We start from the raw sequence: 17,642 nt of genomic DNA, 5'->3' as shown, positions 1-17,642 counted from the left end.
AAAACTCAACAACATTTAAAAATAAAATGACCAAATTGCCCTCATCTTTTCTAAATTGTTTAGGATTTGAAACTGAAAATCAAATCCTAAACCATTTGAGGAAGATGAACCCTAAAATCAAACCTCCAAAACTTAAAATCAGACTTACAAAATTGAAGTTGCAGTGAAGAAATTTGTGGGTTAGTGTTTTCTGTTTTATTTTTTATTTTAATTTTCTTTCAATGATTCGAGCCTGGAATGAGTTCGGTTAGGAACCCAAGAAGTTCCTTCTGATTCGGCTTTGGTTTTTAAATATTTAATTATAATTATTTTCTAAAATTTCAACTATGAAAATTCTGATTCAGCTCTGAGGCTTTGTGATTAGGTGAATTTTTGGACTTGAAAGCAAAGAAAACAAGAGAGTATGAAGAACGGAAGAGTTGAATTCGATGGTTATATGATCTTGGTTAGCTTGATTGCGCTGAAGAATTGAATCTAATTGATAATGGGATCTTATTTGGACTTTAAAAATATTGGCGATGGATTGCTACCGGAAGGAAGTGGTGGTGGTGGTGCTGCTAGAAGGATTTTGGCTCGATGAACATGGGTGAATTACTCAAGAACATTTGGACTGCTCAAGAGACTCAAGCCATGGCTTCTTCCTTAGGTATTGCTAAATGATTTCCAAATTGTGAACATTGAATTTTTATGAGGCTTCTAATGGTCAGAATTCAATGAGGTTTTGAGGGTAGGCTAGGCAGGTATACTGAGGAACTCGATCCAAATTTGGCAGAGTTCTGATGGCTGGTTCTCAAGTTATTGACTTTCTTGAGAATAAGGGTTTGATGGAGGAAATCGATGGGGGGCACCAGTAAGGATTTTTGTGATGTTTTTAATGGTTGATTGGGAAGGGAATTGCAGGGAATTTGGACAGATCTAAGGGTGATTCGATGGGAAGATGGAGGGCTCGTTGTGGTAGGATGAGATGACTTACAAGTTAAGGAATGATTTGGAAACCCCAGAAACTGGTGTTTGATTATAAATCCTGCAATAAGATGAATCCCATTTCAATTTTAGAGGTTTGATTTTCAGTTTTGAAGGTTTGATTTTAGGGTTCATCTTCTCCAAATGGTTTAGGGTTTGATTTTCAATTTCAAACCCTAAATGATTTGGGGAAGATGAGGGCCATTTGGTGCTTTTATTTTTTAATTTTGATGCATTTTTACGAGAGGGGTATTTTGATCATTAAATTCCCTAAAACTAAGGTCTAATGTCTCAAATTAATGGACTGGACCAAAATGCTACACTGTTTTGAAAGTAAAGAGAATTTGCAATTACAAAAGTTATAGAAGGGCATTTGAACAAATGGCATTTTCAGGAGGGGCATTTGTCAAAAACCCTTAATTTAACGGGCTATCGGAATTCGGAAGCGGTGGGGAATAATTTCTCTAAAAAAATTGGGGCTTTGGGCTTGTTTCCAACCAACCCAACCAACCCGGTTCAATTGGTTACTTTGGTCATTGATGTTTATCCAGTGCCGCCATGGCAATTTGATCTAAAGAATCCTAAGCAATCGCTTGAGTCCCTGCTTAAGCTTCCTTTAAGACATTTTGGTTCGGGAATTGATTTTGTTAAAAGTAAAATATCGTAACACTAATTTTAATTCTTTTTCTCAATTTCTTTCAGATCTACCAAGCTTTGGTTGGTCATGTCTGTTTTCTTAAAGAAATGTGTTTTAAAATTTAAATTCCTCTGAAATTTCCTTCTTATCAGTTCCGAATTGTGTTTGTAGATAACAAAGGTTGGCCTTCGAAGGTGAGTTATTTCTTTCCATATCAAAGATGAATCCGACTCCCTTTTCATCTGGGACACCTCTTCCCTGGTTCCCAATATCTCAACCTGTTTCATCAGTAGCCAATGCGTTTTGGGAGTCTGGACATGTAGACGAACACCTAAAGAACTTACAAGATACAATAAATCTCCTGAAGGCAGTGTACGTCTTTAGTTGTTGTGCTCTTTCTCACTTTACTGTATGAAATTAATGTTCTGCTGGCTAGCTAATGTTTTTACAATTTTTTTTTTTGGTGGGGGCGGGGAGGGGGTTTCTCCTGCTATTTTGTTTTTTGGTCTTATGGCTGTAACTGAATCACTTTACTGTTTCAAAACGATGATCTGTTGGATAGCTAAAGTTTTTATTTATTTTTTGATCTCTTTGTGCTCTTTTCTTTGCCTTATAGTTGTCACTGAAACTCCCCTTCCTAACAGGCAGAAAGAACTAGAAGTAATTCATCTGAGTAGAGAAAATAATGGGTCCATGGAGGAGTTTGATAATGCGCCTGCTAATGATTGCCTTCATAGATTTTTGGAAGTGGTTAAAGCAAAGAGGATTAATTTGAAACTGCAAGAGTCCCTTTCATTGGAAGCTGCAAACTCTTTGCTTTCTAAATTGAAAACTCATCTTGAGCCTTTTAATGCTCTAACAAATCAAACAAGTTCATGGGAGGAAAAATCTGCTGCTGTCAAAGTAGCTAATAAGATTCAGAAGCACCAAAGAAATAAGCGTTGGAAGAAGAGGAAGAGGAAACACATTGCAGAAATGCTTTCTAAGGTGGTTTATCTCCTGTTGTTCTGACTAGATTCTCTCCCCCCCCCCCCCCCAAACACACTCACAAAAAAATAAAATCTCAATTAACTTCTCAACTTATCTTCACAAAGATTTTTTCTTTACTTCTCCATGGCTTTTAGGAGCGTGAAAAATTTGATCAAGCTGATCAAGAAGCTGATGAGTGGAGGGCTAGAGAGATAGCCAAGGATATAGCAAGACGGAAGGTGATTAGTTCCCCACTAAATAATTTTAGGACATATAATTCTTGTTTTAGAGTCTGAGTTGTGTTGTTTAAATCTGGACTAGTCCTAATTCATTCAAGGAATTTCTAAAAAGGCACACAAGTTTCCTGCATCTGTCTTCATAAACTTTGGCTATTGTGCTTTTTGTCATTTGGCATACTTTATGGATTAACCTCCTTTTTAACAGCTTCAGCTGTTTGACAAATTTGACTTTCCATTAGCGATTGCCCATGAGAAACTGTGTAATAATCAAACTTGTGATTTTTATGGCTTTCAAAGGTTTGTATTTAGAGAGATGTCTGAATGTTTAGCTTAAACATGGTGATATTGTAATTTTGTGGCTAATGAAGTATTAAGTAGGGTGGACCTGAGCTCAATAAGTCTCAACAACTCGACTAAGCCTTATCCTGACTAAATTAGGTCTGCTGCACAGATCCTGTTTCTGTTTCAATTCTATTCCAAGCCATACTTCTCAACCCTAATCTATACATGTCTTTTCAACTTCTCGCAAAATCATTCTAGACCTGCCCCTTGCTCTTTCAGAACTGAGCTCAATGACTTTATATAATACTAATCTCCCTTTTTGTCAGTAATGCTTGGTAACCTGAACCTTTTTAGTACACAAAAGCATTGGGGTCATCATTTATCTTTAGTACTTAAATTGTGATGTTTTTGAAGTTTTCATCACTCAGGTTGTGTTGAACTGATGCACTGGGTGTATACAGGTGGAGAAGATGAAAGAAATTGCGAAGCTTAAGGCGAATGAAGAAAAAGAAATGCTAGAATCTGAGGTGAGAATAGTGAGAAACATCTTAAATGGGTTATTCCATAGTAATTGGAGCTGTGGTAGAAAATTTCAATATATTTTCTTTCATTTATTTTGGATGTACTTCTAGGATGTTTTTATTTATCGTGCATAGTTTATGTGGTAATTTGCCATCCTGTAATACTATCAATCAGTGAACTCCCAATCCTTATGCATCTTCGAACCTTTGTAGATTGGATATGCTTTTAATAACAGTATAAATGGTCTCCCAGTTTTTCAATTTTAGCCCCCCCGCCTTGATTTGGTTAAGACTTAAGATTGGGTAAGTAGTTTATCTACAGCAATAAGAAAGGAAATGTTCTGGATATTTTAAAAATATATTGATTCAGATATTTATCATCGTATTTATGACTAAATTGGTAAAGTGTATGGGCCATTGAAAGATGGAATACATTTTGTAGTACAGCTGTCCTAGAATCCCACAATGGGATAAATAACAAGTTTATAACATCTTTCCCGAAAAATTGGAGAACACCTTGCAAGAATATCATTCCATTAACAAATCCTATGATGGACTACCCCCTGTTTTGCCTACTAATCAGACACCTCATTAGCACTTGAGTATTAGCGACATTTGTTTTCCTTTCTTTTGTCATGGATGCATCTTGTCAAACTGTATGGGTTGTATCAAGGTTGTTTGTGAACCTTGCATCAGATTCTCCATTTTGATAGTATAAACTGTAACAAGACTGTGATAGAGCTGAGAGGAAGATTACCCATTTGCTCATCTGAAACCATATCAAGTATGACATTGGGCTTAAAAACCAGACTCCATTAGCTAGAGTTTCTTCAGTTCACCTGCTGCTAATATGTGGTCAGGGAGCTAGTACCAGTTTATGCTCTTTTGTCCACTAATTTGTGTTCTATTCTCAAAAACCTAAGATGTAGTCTATGTGAGTTTCTTCTTCTGCTTGGGCGTCACAGCTACCTCCATCCATATCCAGAATCGCTTCAGTCCACACCTCCGCAACATTAGGTCATCTTTGCCTGGACATATGTTGCATCTTTATTCTTTGCAGAATTTACTCAAGAACCATAACTCTGCAGAACAGTAAAGGAAGAAGAAGAAAAGAAAAGAAAAGAAAGAAGAAGACGAAGATAGAAGGGGATATTACCAATAGGCTTCACCACCTATGGCTTGCGGCCCGGTTGGGCTTTGACTGATTCACCACAGCACAGTGAGCACACTCACTCTTATGGAGAAAATTATCAACAGGCAATATCTGTGGGCAGCATGCCTCCCCTCCTGTATTTATTGTAGTTGAAAGCTATATCATAAAAATAGGAAACTCTTCTAAATGGAAAGAGATCCTTTACAATATGGCAACCCTAAAAAATTAGAAAGTCTTAGAAAAAGAAAACAACTAAGTAGCAATACTAACTTAGCGTAGAAGTAACTACCATTACAACTTAGAAACTATTATAAAATAGAAACTACTACTTAATCCCGTATAGGCCTTAAATCCCTAATATTTTGGCTTATAGAATGGGCCCGTTAGAATAGAAAAACAAAATTACTTAGCCAATTACCCATATACCCTATTGGGGACTTAAATTTGGCCTAACTTATTGAACTTACGGGTTCAACTTAACCCAAAAAGCTGAACCAAACCCAAATCTTTCTTCTTCCATGGTATGTGATCTGCATCAAGTTCTGGAAGTTGTTTTCCTAATTTTGTATTGCCATCAGAAAATGGTTTCCATTTTTCCTATTATGACACAATTTCCTTTTGCTTTGAAGCCACTCTGTTAAAATACTTTCTATTACAAAGGAGACTTACAAAATTCGAGCATCCTAGGATTGTACCACTCAACTTTACATGCCACTAAACTTATTGTTTCAACATAGATATATATATATTTTAAATCTTTTAAAGATTCCAATACAGGAAGTTTATATGACTTATTTTAGAACTCACCTACTCCTTTGTCCTTCTGTTTCTTTTAGATTCCTCCATAAATTTATCCCCTTAAAGTTTAAATACTATGAGACACGGGCACTGACTTTAAGTTGTCCAGCATCGTACCTGCTTTGAAAATTATATAGAATATTGGGGTGGGGGGGTGGGAAAGTGTCACTTCTAGTAACTGGCATGGGTATTGGATGCCTAACACCTTAAATATTGAACTACCAAGGGATCCTTGTTATGTAGCCTCTACATAATGTCTGTTGGAGAACATTGGACAGTTGGAGTGATGGACTAGATATTTTGATTTCATTTGATAGAGTTGGTACATTGTATCTTCTTGTTTTTCTTGTTTTCCAATCTCAGACAAGGTTCTGCATTTTTTTTTCAGCTTGAGCTGATCTTGATTGTGGAAAAGTTGCAAGAACTACGTTCCATAAGAATCCAGAAATTGAAGAAACAAGGTATGTACCTGTTCTCCTTTTACTTTACCTAGAGTACTCAATTCTTTTGTTCTTGTTACATTTAATTTTAGTTATTCAGTTTTGTATGCATCTGATAGGTGCAAAATCCTATGCATCGACCTTGTAAAAATTTTAAAGTATTGCAACAGATATTTGATGTTGAATATTATACACCTGAATGCAATCAAGTGATAAATATTTGTGCATTCAACAAAAAGCCAGATCAGTAATACATGTATGGATAATAACGAGGTTGCTAGTCATATGATGTGCTTGGATAAGCATATTGGCTTGATTAAAGTTGTTTATTTAGAAGACAAAAACCAAAGCTGCATTAGAATGAACTGAACTTCCATTCAAGTGAGATTAGCTGTCAACGTTGATCATACAATATTTTGGGATGTATTCTCACATGCATCTGTGACTGTTCAATTTGACTCCAAGGTGGTGAAAAATTTTCAGTTCTACCTTGGTTATATGGTCTTTGCTTCATTTGTCCTTGCATGTATGTAATAATTTAATGGTTCTAACTTGTTATTGTCACTTCTCTTTGACTGGTTTCTCTTTTCCATTAAAATGCATTGTTTTATTCCACGTGCATTGGTGATAGTAGAAATAAAAAATTGATAACACTATAATGAATATCCTTGAATTAATTTATGATCGGTGTTATACTTGCTCAGGCCATTTTCTCCCAGAAGAGGATGACAAGTTTCTTCAGCAAGTAAAAGCTGCAGTTGAGGAAGAAGAGCGCCAAGCTGCGGCTGCTGCTGACACAGATGCTGCCAGAGATGCCATTGCGACAGCTGAGGAATGTAGGAAAACCATCCTAAATAGTGGACCTGAGTCAAAAGATAGCAGTAGTAAAGGTGGAGATAATGAGAGTCGGGACCAACTCTCTGGGACTGAAAATGAAAGAGTAGCTGGTGCGCAAGAGCCTGAACAGGGACAGGAAGGACAGGGTTCTTCTGGGGCTTATGATTCTGTTTCCAATTTACCTGTTGAATTCTATCACTACTACCATGGTGGTAACAATGACATGGGCACACTTATCAAGGTAATTTCTCCAAGTTCATCATGAAACTTCTCAGGCTAATTTCTACTAGTTTATCATGTCTGCATGTGTTGTACATTGCCCTCATTATTACCAGGATGTCATTGCATATCTCTGATGTCCATGGGCTACTTCATCTAGCCCTTTTTGGGTTAGTTCACACACATCGACAGGATAATCTGAAAGGTTTGATCAGCCCCCTTCTTTCTTGATGATCAAAGTGGCTGCATTTGGCATTGTATTTTTGGAGATATTTCATTGTTTATCTGCTCCAGATTACTAGAATCCTGAACAGATTCTTGTAGAATGAAAAAGGATGATCGGTTTCAAGAGATCAGCCCTCTTCTGGGTTACGAGAATGGAATGGATAAGCCAGATTCAAAAAAAAAAAAAAAAAAGGAATTTCACTTTCTTGATTATGTGATCAGAAGTCAGAACCAATAAAAAATTATGCCAGACAACCTTTTAAGTTATGCAAATCTTCCCATTGAAAATCCCATTATTGGACAATTAATAGTATTTAGGGTTATCTGGTCTGTGTGCTTCTTGTGATATGTACCCTTGCCTGCTGTCAATATATTTGATGGCCTTAGTCTGTTTATAGTCATTCTTTTTCCTGCACCAGTGGACTTTCAAAAAATATATCCCTATTCTTCTTCTTTCTCTCCTGTCCCCAATTGTTTCAATTGTTAAGCTTGTATTATCAAGTTTGAGTGCATGGAAATATATATGCATTATGTCCAGCATACATTGGGACTCGCTGTGCCATTAAACTTTTGAGTTTGATGTATCATTTCTTTTATTAAGCTCTTGCATCGTTTTGACAATAGTATTGGAACTTTGGGACCTAGATATGGTTTTTGAGTTCAATTTAAGACTGCTTTAATTTAAAATATTGTCAAATTTTTGTGCAGGTCAGGAGAACATGGGATGCATATATAAGACCAGGAGGAAGGTAAGCAAATTTATCTTTTTCACTACTCATTTTCACATTCTCCGAGTGGCTATAGTAGAATAACTGAATTGGATCTACTGATCCTTAGAAGATATTGACAAAGAAATTAATTCTGTGCAACTCCAGCCCATTGCATTATGCTTTTATTTTGCCTATTTTACCATCACTTGGTTCAATGGTAGATGCTTGGGCTCCTTGAAGACGTGGGTTGAGTCTGAGGGCAGCCCCACTGTGTGAAAAATGCTTAGGACTGACTCCAGTCCATCCCTCCCAGGGCCCTGCAAGAGCAGGAGTTGCACTGGGTTATGGCTCCAGTTAAAAAAAAAGAAGCTAGTGTTAATACCAAACGGAACTCTGATTTATAAATGGGACAAGGTTTCCTGGTCTGATGTCCTGGTAAGGGTATCGATGGACAAATGCCTAGTTCTGCTGCATGGCAGGTTGGATAGGACCGAAACTTGGTGGACAGGTAGACGTCAAGATCCCCTGCTTACATGTCAGGTTTCAGTGCAAACGGAATTGGCCACGTGGCAAAACAAAGCGTTGAAAAACCCAGGACCACGGAGAGGGTGCATGCCAGTACATGGGAGGATATATGATTGGATTTGATTCTGAAAATTGACACCTGGTGAATCCAAACAATTCCCTAGATATGCAATGATGGAAACTGCCGCGTGTCACTCTTTCATGCGGTAGAAGTAGGAATCGTGTCCATAGATTTGCTTACCTGGACAGCCAACAAGGATTTTTTCCTTTATTAAATTATTTTTTACAAAGAGGGGAAATGTTTACCAAACTGGCTGCTGACTTTTTTCGTATCATTTTATAAAATATTATTTACTGTAAAACAAGGGGAAATTGTTGGAATTTAATGTAGTTCCAGTTGAAAAACATGGGTGACAAGTGACAACTGAGGGTAATTCAGAAATTCCCTATATACATAACTCCATATTCCATTAATAGTTGTTTCTATTCTGCCAGCAACAGTGTCTTGAATTCCTTATCTTTTGTTTTACTCAAATGAAGATTCTTTTACAAAATTCTGTTATCCTTTGACAAGGTTCGTCAACATGGATATTTAATTTTTTTCTTATCTGGAAGTTCTTGTTCTTACTTCCTTTGATCTGCTTCTATGTTACCCTATATGTTGTCTCAACCTTTCCTTAATATCGCTGGGAGCATATATAATGGGGGAGGGGAAAGGAAGAAAGAGAATCCAGGAAGGAAATCAGAATTGTGGGGGGAAAAGAGAAGAAACCGTGAGAAGAAGAAGAGGGGGGGATCAGAGTTGCAGGGAGAAAAGAGAAGACGAAGAAGGAGGGGGGGGGGGAAGGAGGGTGCACACGCGCACAGCCAGAACTCAATTCATTCTTTGGTTATTCAATTCTGTTCCCCATTCCTTCTCAAAATACAGTCTTTTAAAAACTCAAAATCAAAAAAATTGCAGAAAATAACTCCCTAACAACTACTTCTACAGCAATAACTGTCCTCTAATAACTACGTTCTACAGCTATAACTGAAATAAAAACTAAATGCAGGGCTGGTAGGGCTTGGGCTTGGGCCTGAGATGGTATCCCTTGGAGTATCTAATTGGCCTGGGCTAGGGCTAGTAGGAACAGCCCCCAAATGTCCTGCATCAATATAACAATGGTTACTGCTAGTAGCAAATGGCCTTTTTGATAAGCTTTCTAGTTTTTCAGCTGAATTTTGTCAATGCAGATTCTAACCTTTTTATTTATAGCCTTCCTGCAGTTTTGGTTTGTCCAAGAATCAGGTTTGCTGTACAGACATAATGTTTTTAGTCTGTTGGCTCGGTGGTTGTTACAACCGCTTATCCTAAAAGCTCAAGCTGTTAAGCAAGGATTACAACAATGTATATCAACATTCAACACACAATACCTCCTGACACGTGCGGATTCACACATACATGGCTTTGCACGTGGCACCAAGGGGCACAAGGCATAGGGGCACAACAACACATAGCACAAGCCCCTTGCACTTACCAGGATCAAACACCCGACCTCCTGGCTCTGATACCATGTTTCAACCGCTTATCCTAAAAGCTTGAGCTGTTAAGTAAAGGCTACAACAATGTATATCAGCATACAACAACAGTGGTTACCATGAATGTTTCTCTCCTAAGCAATTTGCTTACTTCTTGGAAGGTGTGAGACACACGTGCATGTTGCATGCGCTTGCACTCACACATACATGCACCCAAACTCATTTCAGTCAACCTCTTTATTTGTCTCCCCATGAGTCTTATGTTCAGAAGGGAGGACCTGAAAAATTCAATACCAATGATTTAAAATTTTTTTTTGGACTTTCAGTAGTTGCTGTTCACGATCAAATAGTTTGGAAATAAGGTAGAAAACAATCTATGGATGCCTTTTTCTTGTCAACCACTTTTTCCATGGAAATATCTGAGTTTCATGAAATATTATTTTCTCAAGCCCTTGCACTCCTAGTGATGATTATCATTGACTTACCTCTCTTCTACATAGATCAATATCAAAATGGAGTATGCTGGTTCTAGTAGTATATTTCTTTTTCTGATGCTTGATTTCACCTGAGAATAATGCAAATTTCATCCTACCAGTCTCCCACAGATGATTACAACTCTCTTGGATTTTCCTCCATCTCCTGGCAAAATGACATAACTGAAGTCCTACACAACGCAATTCTTTTTAAAAATGGGTTGTACTTTAGACCATTTGAAGATGGTTGACTACGGTTTAAAATTCCAGTCATTTGCTTTGACAGTTTTTATGATTGAATGTTTGAGTATTAAAAATTTGTTATAGCTATACATATGTTCTACTCAACCACCAATCCTATACTTAGGGTTGGCTAATCTACATTTGTATGTAGATGCGCATATAGATACTGTGACAAAACCTGATCTTAACAACCAGGACTTGTGAAGAAGAAGAAGAAGAAGAAGAAGAAGAAGAAGAAGGAAAGAAGTAGAGAGGGAGAAGAGGAGAGAGAACAATGGAGAAGAAAGGGAAAATCCTAGTGCCACGATAGGATTCAGTAGTTCTATCGTGGCCTAGTCTCACTACATATATTGCATTATACTCTTAGTATGAAACCTAGTAAGAGTCGAAGTCTAATTACAAACAAAGATTAACTAAATAACAAAGACCAAAGGTAACTCAACATCAAACTCCTCTCACAATTTAATAAGGATCAAGACTCCTCCTCATGGTACAGTTTAACAGATAGATAACAACCTATTTCCCTGATGGCCAACAAACTGAATGCTCTATTGGTCATTCTGGATTCGTAGGAAAATGAAGGTTCTGGGATCAGAACAAGCCATTTGAGTGCTGGTCCAAATGGTCAGACCATCCAGTCCAATTCAGCCCGACCTTAACCCAAATGCTTAGTAAGGGAGCATTTTATTCTTTTTTTGGTTGATTATCTTGTTGATATTTTATCATTACTTCTGCTAACAGATGAACTACTGAAGCATATGCAATAACCATTGAAATATATCTTGTGTCTGTATCTGGATACTATACTTTTTTGTAACTCTGCTGAATTTGGTTGCAGCCGGATACCTGGCCATTGGGTTCAGCCACCTCCTCCTGCAAATGAGGTATGGGCTTCCTACTTGGTACGGCAGAGTTGACATTTTGAAGACCGGATTTAAGGTAGGTTTCCAAGCTTTAGTAACAATTGATAAACACTCAACTGGACTTTGTCTCAACTACTTGGGGTCAGTTGCATCAATCCTGTTCTACCATGGCAACAACAAATCCTGGAGTACGTTTTTACGGCAGCCATCTCCTTTTGTACTGTAGACATTGTATAACAACAGTTTTCCGAATCAGTTGTGTGTTTGTAAGATCCACTGAAGTAAGTATTGTGAATGACTGTCACCACAAGTTTGAACTTTGGTTATCTTTCATTTGTACCCTAGTTTAGCCTAAACATTGAAGTGCCTACTTGCAGCAACTCAGAGCTTGGATTAGGCGGTATGCTATGGTGGCAATTGATCTCAAAGCAGTCCATGGCAAGGCAAGGAAAGCTGGTGAGTTTGGGCGAGTTGAGCCAGGGGGTTGTATAAAAAACAGGGGTAGGCATGCCCAACCCAACCAGTTGTAATCTGTTTTATTTTGGATTGGCTGCATGAAACTTAATCGCTAAAGGTAAAATATCATATGGAAGAATGCTCTTTTGATGGTCCATGTTGAGTCATATCGAAGGTTGGCATAGCTAAACGACCATCGGATGGGTTGTGCACCCTATCATGCGTCATCTTTGGTGTCCTATCTCAATAAGATGGCCCACCATGTATTAATAAGCATTTTGCCTTTGAAATGTTGAACTTAAATTGCAGAAGTAGAATTTTAAACTAATTTTCAAAGATATATCAGTTAATCAATCAAGCAAATCCTATCTTCTCAATCATGTGTTTATATGTGATGTGTTGCATAGGGAAGCATCATGGACCTCTTATTCTACTGTACAGAGATGAGAATCCATGACAACCTGGTGACGATTTTGATGATAGGGAGATATTGCAAGATGAAAATTTTAGGTACTGAAAGATATAAGTTGACTTTACCACCCAAAAAAAAAAGAGATATAAGTTGAAGATGTGGTGGACCCATCCGATCCGCCTAGTGAAAGATATATGTTGAAGATGTGGGGTGGCTCTTTTCTGGCGTCAACGTCACAGTTGGCAGTACAGTTATTGGTCCTCCCAGAATTATGTCATGCAATTGTCATTCTGCAACGTTCAGGGAGTGGATGTTTTGGTTGTCCTATAGCTTGCTGGCTGGGCATCATTATGTCAAAGTTCTGAAGGTGCACTCGGTAGAGGCTGACTCAGGTTCTAGTTCTCATCCGGGCCTGACTGAGCCACACAGATGGGACCCACTTTTTTTGGATTTGGATTCCATCTGTGAATGATTCTCGTACAAGAACCTGAACTGGACTCCACTAGGTATTGCCATTCGGGGAATAGTGTCAAGAAACTCGGGAGCATCAAGTGAGGGGGACGGGGTGTTGAAATGGAATACGATTGGGCCTACTTATAGTTGCATAGTCTCAAAATCTGTGCTAGAATAGTGGCATGTTGACGCGTGCATGAGTGCGTGTGTGTGTGCGTGTGTATATGGGGGTGTGGTTTATCTATTTGTACTAGGCCGGGGGTCTGTAATCATAACTATAAGTTGAAAATATGGACTACTTTTGAAATTTATATAATTGAATTGTCAAAAAGGTAAGGGAAAATTACATGATTAGTTATTTTTGAGTTTTCATTTATAAAATTGTCCATCCTATGTTTAAGTTAAGAAAAATAGATAAAAATAAGTTAAGATTTATAAAACTGGACAAAATACTCTTGCCTCCCACACTTACTTGTTTAGACATTTTTATCTCTGTCATTGCCTTCTCGCTCAGGCATCTTCCGGTCCTTGCAACCCTACCCTTGTTCCAACCATCGTCATTCTCTGCTATCCCAAGTAATAGAGGAAAAAAAAAAAGATTTTTTCAGAGGGGAATTGCCAAGGAAGGAAGGAGAGTCACTGTTTTGTCTAGTTTTGTAAAGCTAGACTTGTTTTTGTCCATTTTTGTTAACTCAAACATAGGGTGGACACTTTTGTAAATGAAAACTCAAAAATAGTTAATCATGTAATTTTCCCAAAAGGTAACCCCTATTGTTTATTATGCTAAAAGGCCCACTCAATTTGATCAATGTGGTAGATGATGGGTCAACTCTCATCGCAACTATATAAAGTGACAGGATCTGTCCTAATTTTTTTACTGGGGAGGAAGGGCTTTCAGCCAAAAGATTTTATTTTACTAAAAAAAATCTGACAAGCTCCTGCTCAGATAGTAAGATTTGCGTTGAGCTCGTCTCCAGGAGCCCAGCACTCCCAAGGAGCATCCAACTATTGGGTTATGCTGTACATATTTCTAGGCGTGTGCCGAGATATGTGTAGCATAACCCCACCCTTGGATGCTCCCTGGGCGCTGAGCTCCCTGGAGAGGAGCCGGATCCACGAGATTTAACCACCAAACAAAATCGAACCTTTTATCGGGTTGGTTTTGGTATGGGTTTTAATGAAATCGATAGAAAGAAAAATTGAAAGCGACTAGAGATCGATCTAGGACCGAATTTGAACTTTGGTCTGACGTTTTTGGTTTTATTTGGCCCAATATTAACCCAAAACTCGTTTGGACCAAACTGACGACCAATTGACACCACTATATCACATATATAATGACGTATTATGTGTACACTGGCATTTTCTTTTTCTCTCTTCAATTAATATGTGGGTCTCGTACTAAATGAAATCATCTCCCTACTTTATTATTGATGCGATTTTTTATCTCTATATCGTGGGAAACCTTTGCCCTAGAATGAATTCTCATTTGCATAAAAAAATAATATATTCTTTTGAGCTGGCCAGCAATCCAACATGTTCTAACTCTATATCATAGCATGTGCAACCTTCATATAGAGTCATAGGGAATCATTCTATTGTGCGAATGGAACATGCCAAGATACAAGCATTAAAATTCATATGGCACTACTAGGATCAATAAACCTAATGCTTGTGCTTTTCGATCATTGGATCATTGGGTGTTTATACCATTGGCTCTGGACCCTACCTCTTTATGATTATCATCCTCTTCATTCCATCTACGCATATTCTCTTTATGCCTTAGAGGCAAATAATAAAGAAAAGATTTCAAGGAAGCAAGAGAGGCTGGAGCATTTGTTATATATTGTAGCCGGTATCTAGAATTCAAGGAAGCAAGTTTGCTAATAAAATTAGATTTTTTTTTTAATGCATTAGGAAAAAAAAATCCATTCTGTTACAAAATATATTAGCACTTTGTATACGCACACCAATGTTCTTCAAGGGAATCCATCAATCATCATGCAATCAACAAAATTGATCTTATTGAGAAATTGATATGAAAATACATGTCCCATGCTAATAAAAGATCCAGGTCTCCATGATGAGGAGATTATTCTCTCTTCATCCAGTTACGAAATATATTTGAAGTAAATTTGTCATCTACTCATCATAAGTAAAATTATTTTAAAAAAAAGATGAAAATTTCATTATTCCACAATAATATATAATTTAAATTTTAATTACCTTAGATTTTAGATCCCCTCCAATGACGTTAACCAACACAATCAATCTCACGCTATCCATGGAATGTGGTCTCCACATCACATCATCCGTGGGGTGCGACACCCCACTCCACTCCATGGATGGTGTGACATTGATTGTGGTAGTTAATGTCATTGGAGAGAAAATACTCCCAATTTCATGTCTCAAAGTGGTCCTTACTCTCTCACATCAAGTTAGTGCAAAAACGATGACAACATTCACTCCCACGTTTTGTAGCAAGGGTTTAATCATTTTCTTTTAATCAATCAGTCTTTCAATGTCAAAAACAAAAATAAGATTAAAGCGGTATAAAGAGTGCTCGAACAAGGGGATCTGACTCCCCTCCAATGAATCCACTGCCCAGTGAGTGGTCAATGAGGCATTCGACAGATTTGTACCAGCTAGCTTAGCCATCGGATGCCTCATTGAGCACTCATTGAACGGATTCCTCATTAGAGAAGAGCGCGATGCACAATAAGGCATGATAATATGGTATTGTATATAAATGGGCAGGGCATTTTATGTGAGGAAGAAACAAATAAACACTACTATATGACTGATCAATTGGTATTGATATAGCTACGGCGGTGCAGGGAAACGTTTCCCATAAAATAATGAGGAGAAAAAAAAAATAATTAAGGGCATGTAAGGATTGAGCTCCTGTCCAGGGAGCCCAACATGCCCAGGAGGCATCCAAGGGTTGGGTTGTGCTGCACACGTCCCTATGCATGCACTAAGATGTGTGTGGCATAGCCCAACACTTGGATGCCCCCTGGGCACTCCTTGGGTGCTGAGCTGATCCATGGAGCGAAGTCCGATCTTGAGATCAGTGCTTTGTAGTGCTTTATTGCATGGTGTCTACATAAACATCTAGACCAATGGGGGAGCGTGCCTAAATATCTACCCAAGTACAAAATCATCTCATGATGCCTTGTGACAGGGCGTAGGGCCAGGGGGCGCCATCAAGGATGGATCTTTTTCCCAATAATTAAAGAAAAGACAATTGTACGGGACCATTGGAATTTGAGGTTCCGCCGTCTTGAGGTCTAAATTCTCCGTACAGAGACAAATCTGATGTGTCCCTCACACCTGTCATTGTCTCATCTCATTTCACTCTTCTGGACGACTTCCTCTCCCCCTCTATTTTTTTTCTTTGAAGTTCCAATTTGATTACGTTTCACAAAGAAGAGATTTACTCTTAAAAAATAGGTCACGATTTGAATGAGCTCTGATCCATGGCCATCTCACGAGTCACAACGTATCTTGGGTAAAAAGGAAATTTCTTCTTTTAAAAATAAAGCTTTGGATCCAGTTGGGTTCAGTGGATTTTTGCACAAAACCCGCAAATTTCCACGTTCAAGTTGTGACAATGTGACCTTTCCAGCTCTAATGATTGCAGGAATGGCGATCACCTCTGGATTTGGGGAAAATTCTCCGAAACTCAGGATATGGAACTATTACCGGGATTAGCTATTGTCCAGAACGCCATAATGGAACCTTTTTATAATGGTTTGGTGAAGATGGTTTCCTACCCTACTTTGAAATTTCTTCAATTTCTTTAATTGTGTGTGTAGACTGTAGAGTGGGGACTCTTACTGATCTGTAAGCCTATAGCTCTGCATTACATATTTGATTGTTTTTTTACTCTTTTGTGTGGTTCTTTCTGGTTTATTGTACGTTTTAAATATTCTAATAGCGGCCATCCATGATTGGTGGTGCAAACAAACTTGGGTTTCTAAAATGTCCATTTCTACTTAATTAATCTTCTTCATGGTTGGATGTACACAGCCGTGTTTCTTTCTTCCTTCTTTGTTTTTTTCTAGATTCTGTATAACTTAGGTTCATTGGTATTTGGGTTTAGGTTAAGCAAAGTAGAGCTTTTCATTGTTAATAATTGATTAGCATACCTTACTTATGTGTCTTCAGTTGGTCTCCTACTTTAAGACTTTAAGGTACAAGTAATCTATTTAATTTCTACTGTGAAAAATGAAATTTAACACTAACTGTAACTTGTACCCGTTATTTCATTATTTCATCATTATCTATGTCTCTGAGGCCAGTCTGAGTTCCTAATTTCCTATCTTATATATATATATATATATATATATATATATATATATATATATATATATTATAGTGATTAGTGTTTTGACCTTGGTAGCTTGTTTTCTAATTCATTTTTTATTTAGTCCACTGTTGGTGAGGTTTTATTTTATATTTTATAATCTGGAAAGAAGGTATGTTGCTATCTGGCGGTGGATTTGTTTGTAATGTGATTAGCAATCAAGAGTTTTTTAAGTCTTCAAGCAATTTTATGGTTTCTTTTTTCAATTGATGTGTTCTGTTCGTTATATACACCTAGTTTAGTACTGGAATCATAGTTTTTCTTCCTTTCTTTATGCTCTTGAATGGACCAAGATTTATCACTTTGTCGGGTGTAATGGGCAAGAAATAAGAATATC

The 17,642-nt window shown here is 37.7% G+C and overlaps 1 protein-coding gene across 6 annotated transcripts; it reads left to right on the top strand.

Annotated features, from left to right (window-relative positions):
* Positions 1–1,724: 1,724 nt before the first annotated feature.
* LOC122651258 (U11/U12 small nuclear ribonucleoprotein 59 kDa protein) lies at positions 1,725–12,569 on the top strand. Of its 6 annotated transcripts, none has more exons than XM_043844566.1 (9): positions 1,725–1,972; positions 2,245–2,587; positions 2,725–2,808; positions 3,552–3,617; positions 5,951–6,023; positions 6,707–7,080; positions 7,992–8,032; positions 11,595–11,691; positions 11,993–12,287. In XM_043844566.1, the coding sequence occupies exons 1-9, from the start codon at positions 1,821–1,823 to the stop codon at positions 12,143–12,145; spliced, it is 1,383 nt and encodes a 460-aa protein (XP_043700501.1). In that variant the 5' UTR covers positions 1,725–1,820; the 3' UTR covers positions 12,146–12,287. The 6 variants fall into 6 exon arrangements, with proteins under 6 accessions (XP_043700501.1, XP_043700500.1, XP_043700502.1 ...); XM_043844565.1 differs by having other exon boundaries at positions 11,568–11,691; XM_043844570.1 differs by lacking the exon at positions 11,993–12,287 and adding an exon at positions 12,559–12,569 and having other exon boundaries at positions 1,732–1,972; positions 11,591–11,691.
* The last annotated feature ends 5,073 nt before the right edge of the window (positions 12,570–17,642 follow it).

The sequence above is a fragment of the Telopea speciosissima genome, chromosome 2 (assembly GCF_018873765.1).
Source record: "Telopea speciosissima isolate NSW1024214 ecotype Mountain lineage chromosome 2, Tspe_v1, whole genome shotgun sequence".
Lineage (NCBI taxonomy): Eukaryota > Viridiplantae > Streptophyta > Magnoliopsida > Proteales > Proteaceae > Telopea > Telopea speciosissima.
Note: the sequence above shows the minus strand (reverse complement) of the source record. Positions and strands in the feature narration are given on the sequence as shown.

What these genes read in the sequence shown, in the direction of transcription:
- LOC122651258 (XM_043844565.1), top strand. Translation starts at nt 1,821, where the DNA reads ATGAATCCGACTCCCTTTTCATCTGGGACACCTCTTCCCTGGTTCCCA. An exon ending in AGGATATAGCAAGACGGAAG is followed by an intron (nt 2,809 to 3,551) that starts GTGATTAGTTCC and finishes GGGTGTATACAG; the next exon opens with GTGGAGAAGATGAAAGAAAT. An exon ending in ACATGGGCACACTTATCAAG is followed by an intron (nt 7,081 to 7,991) that starts GTAATTTCTCCA and finishes ATTTTTGTGCAG; the next exon opens with GTCAGGAGAACATGGGATGC.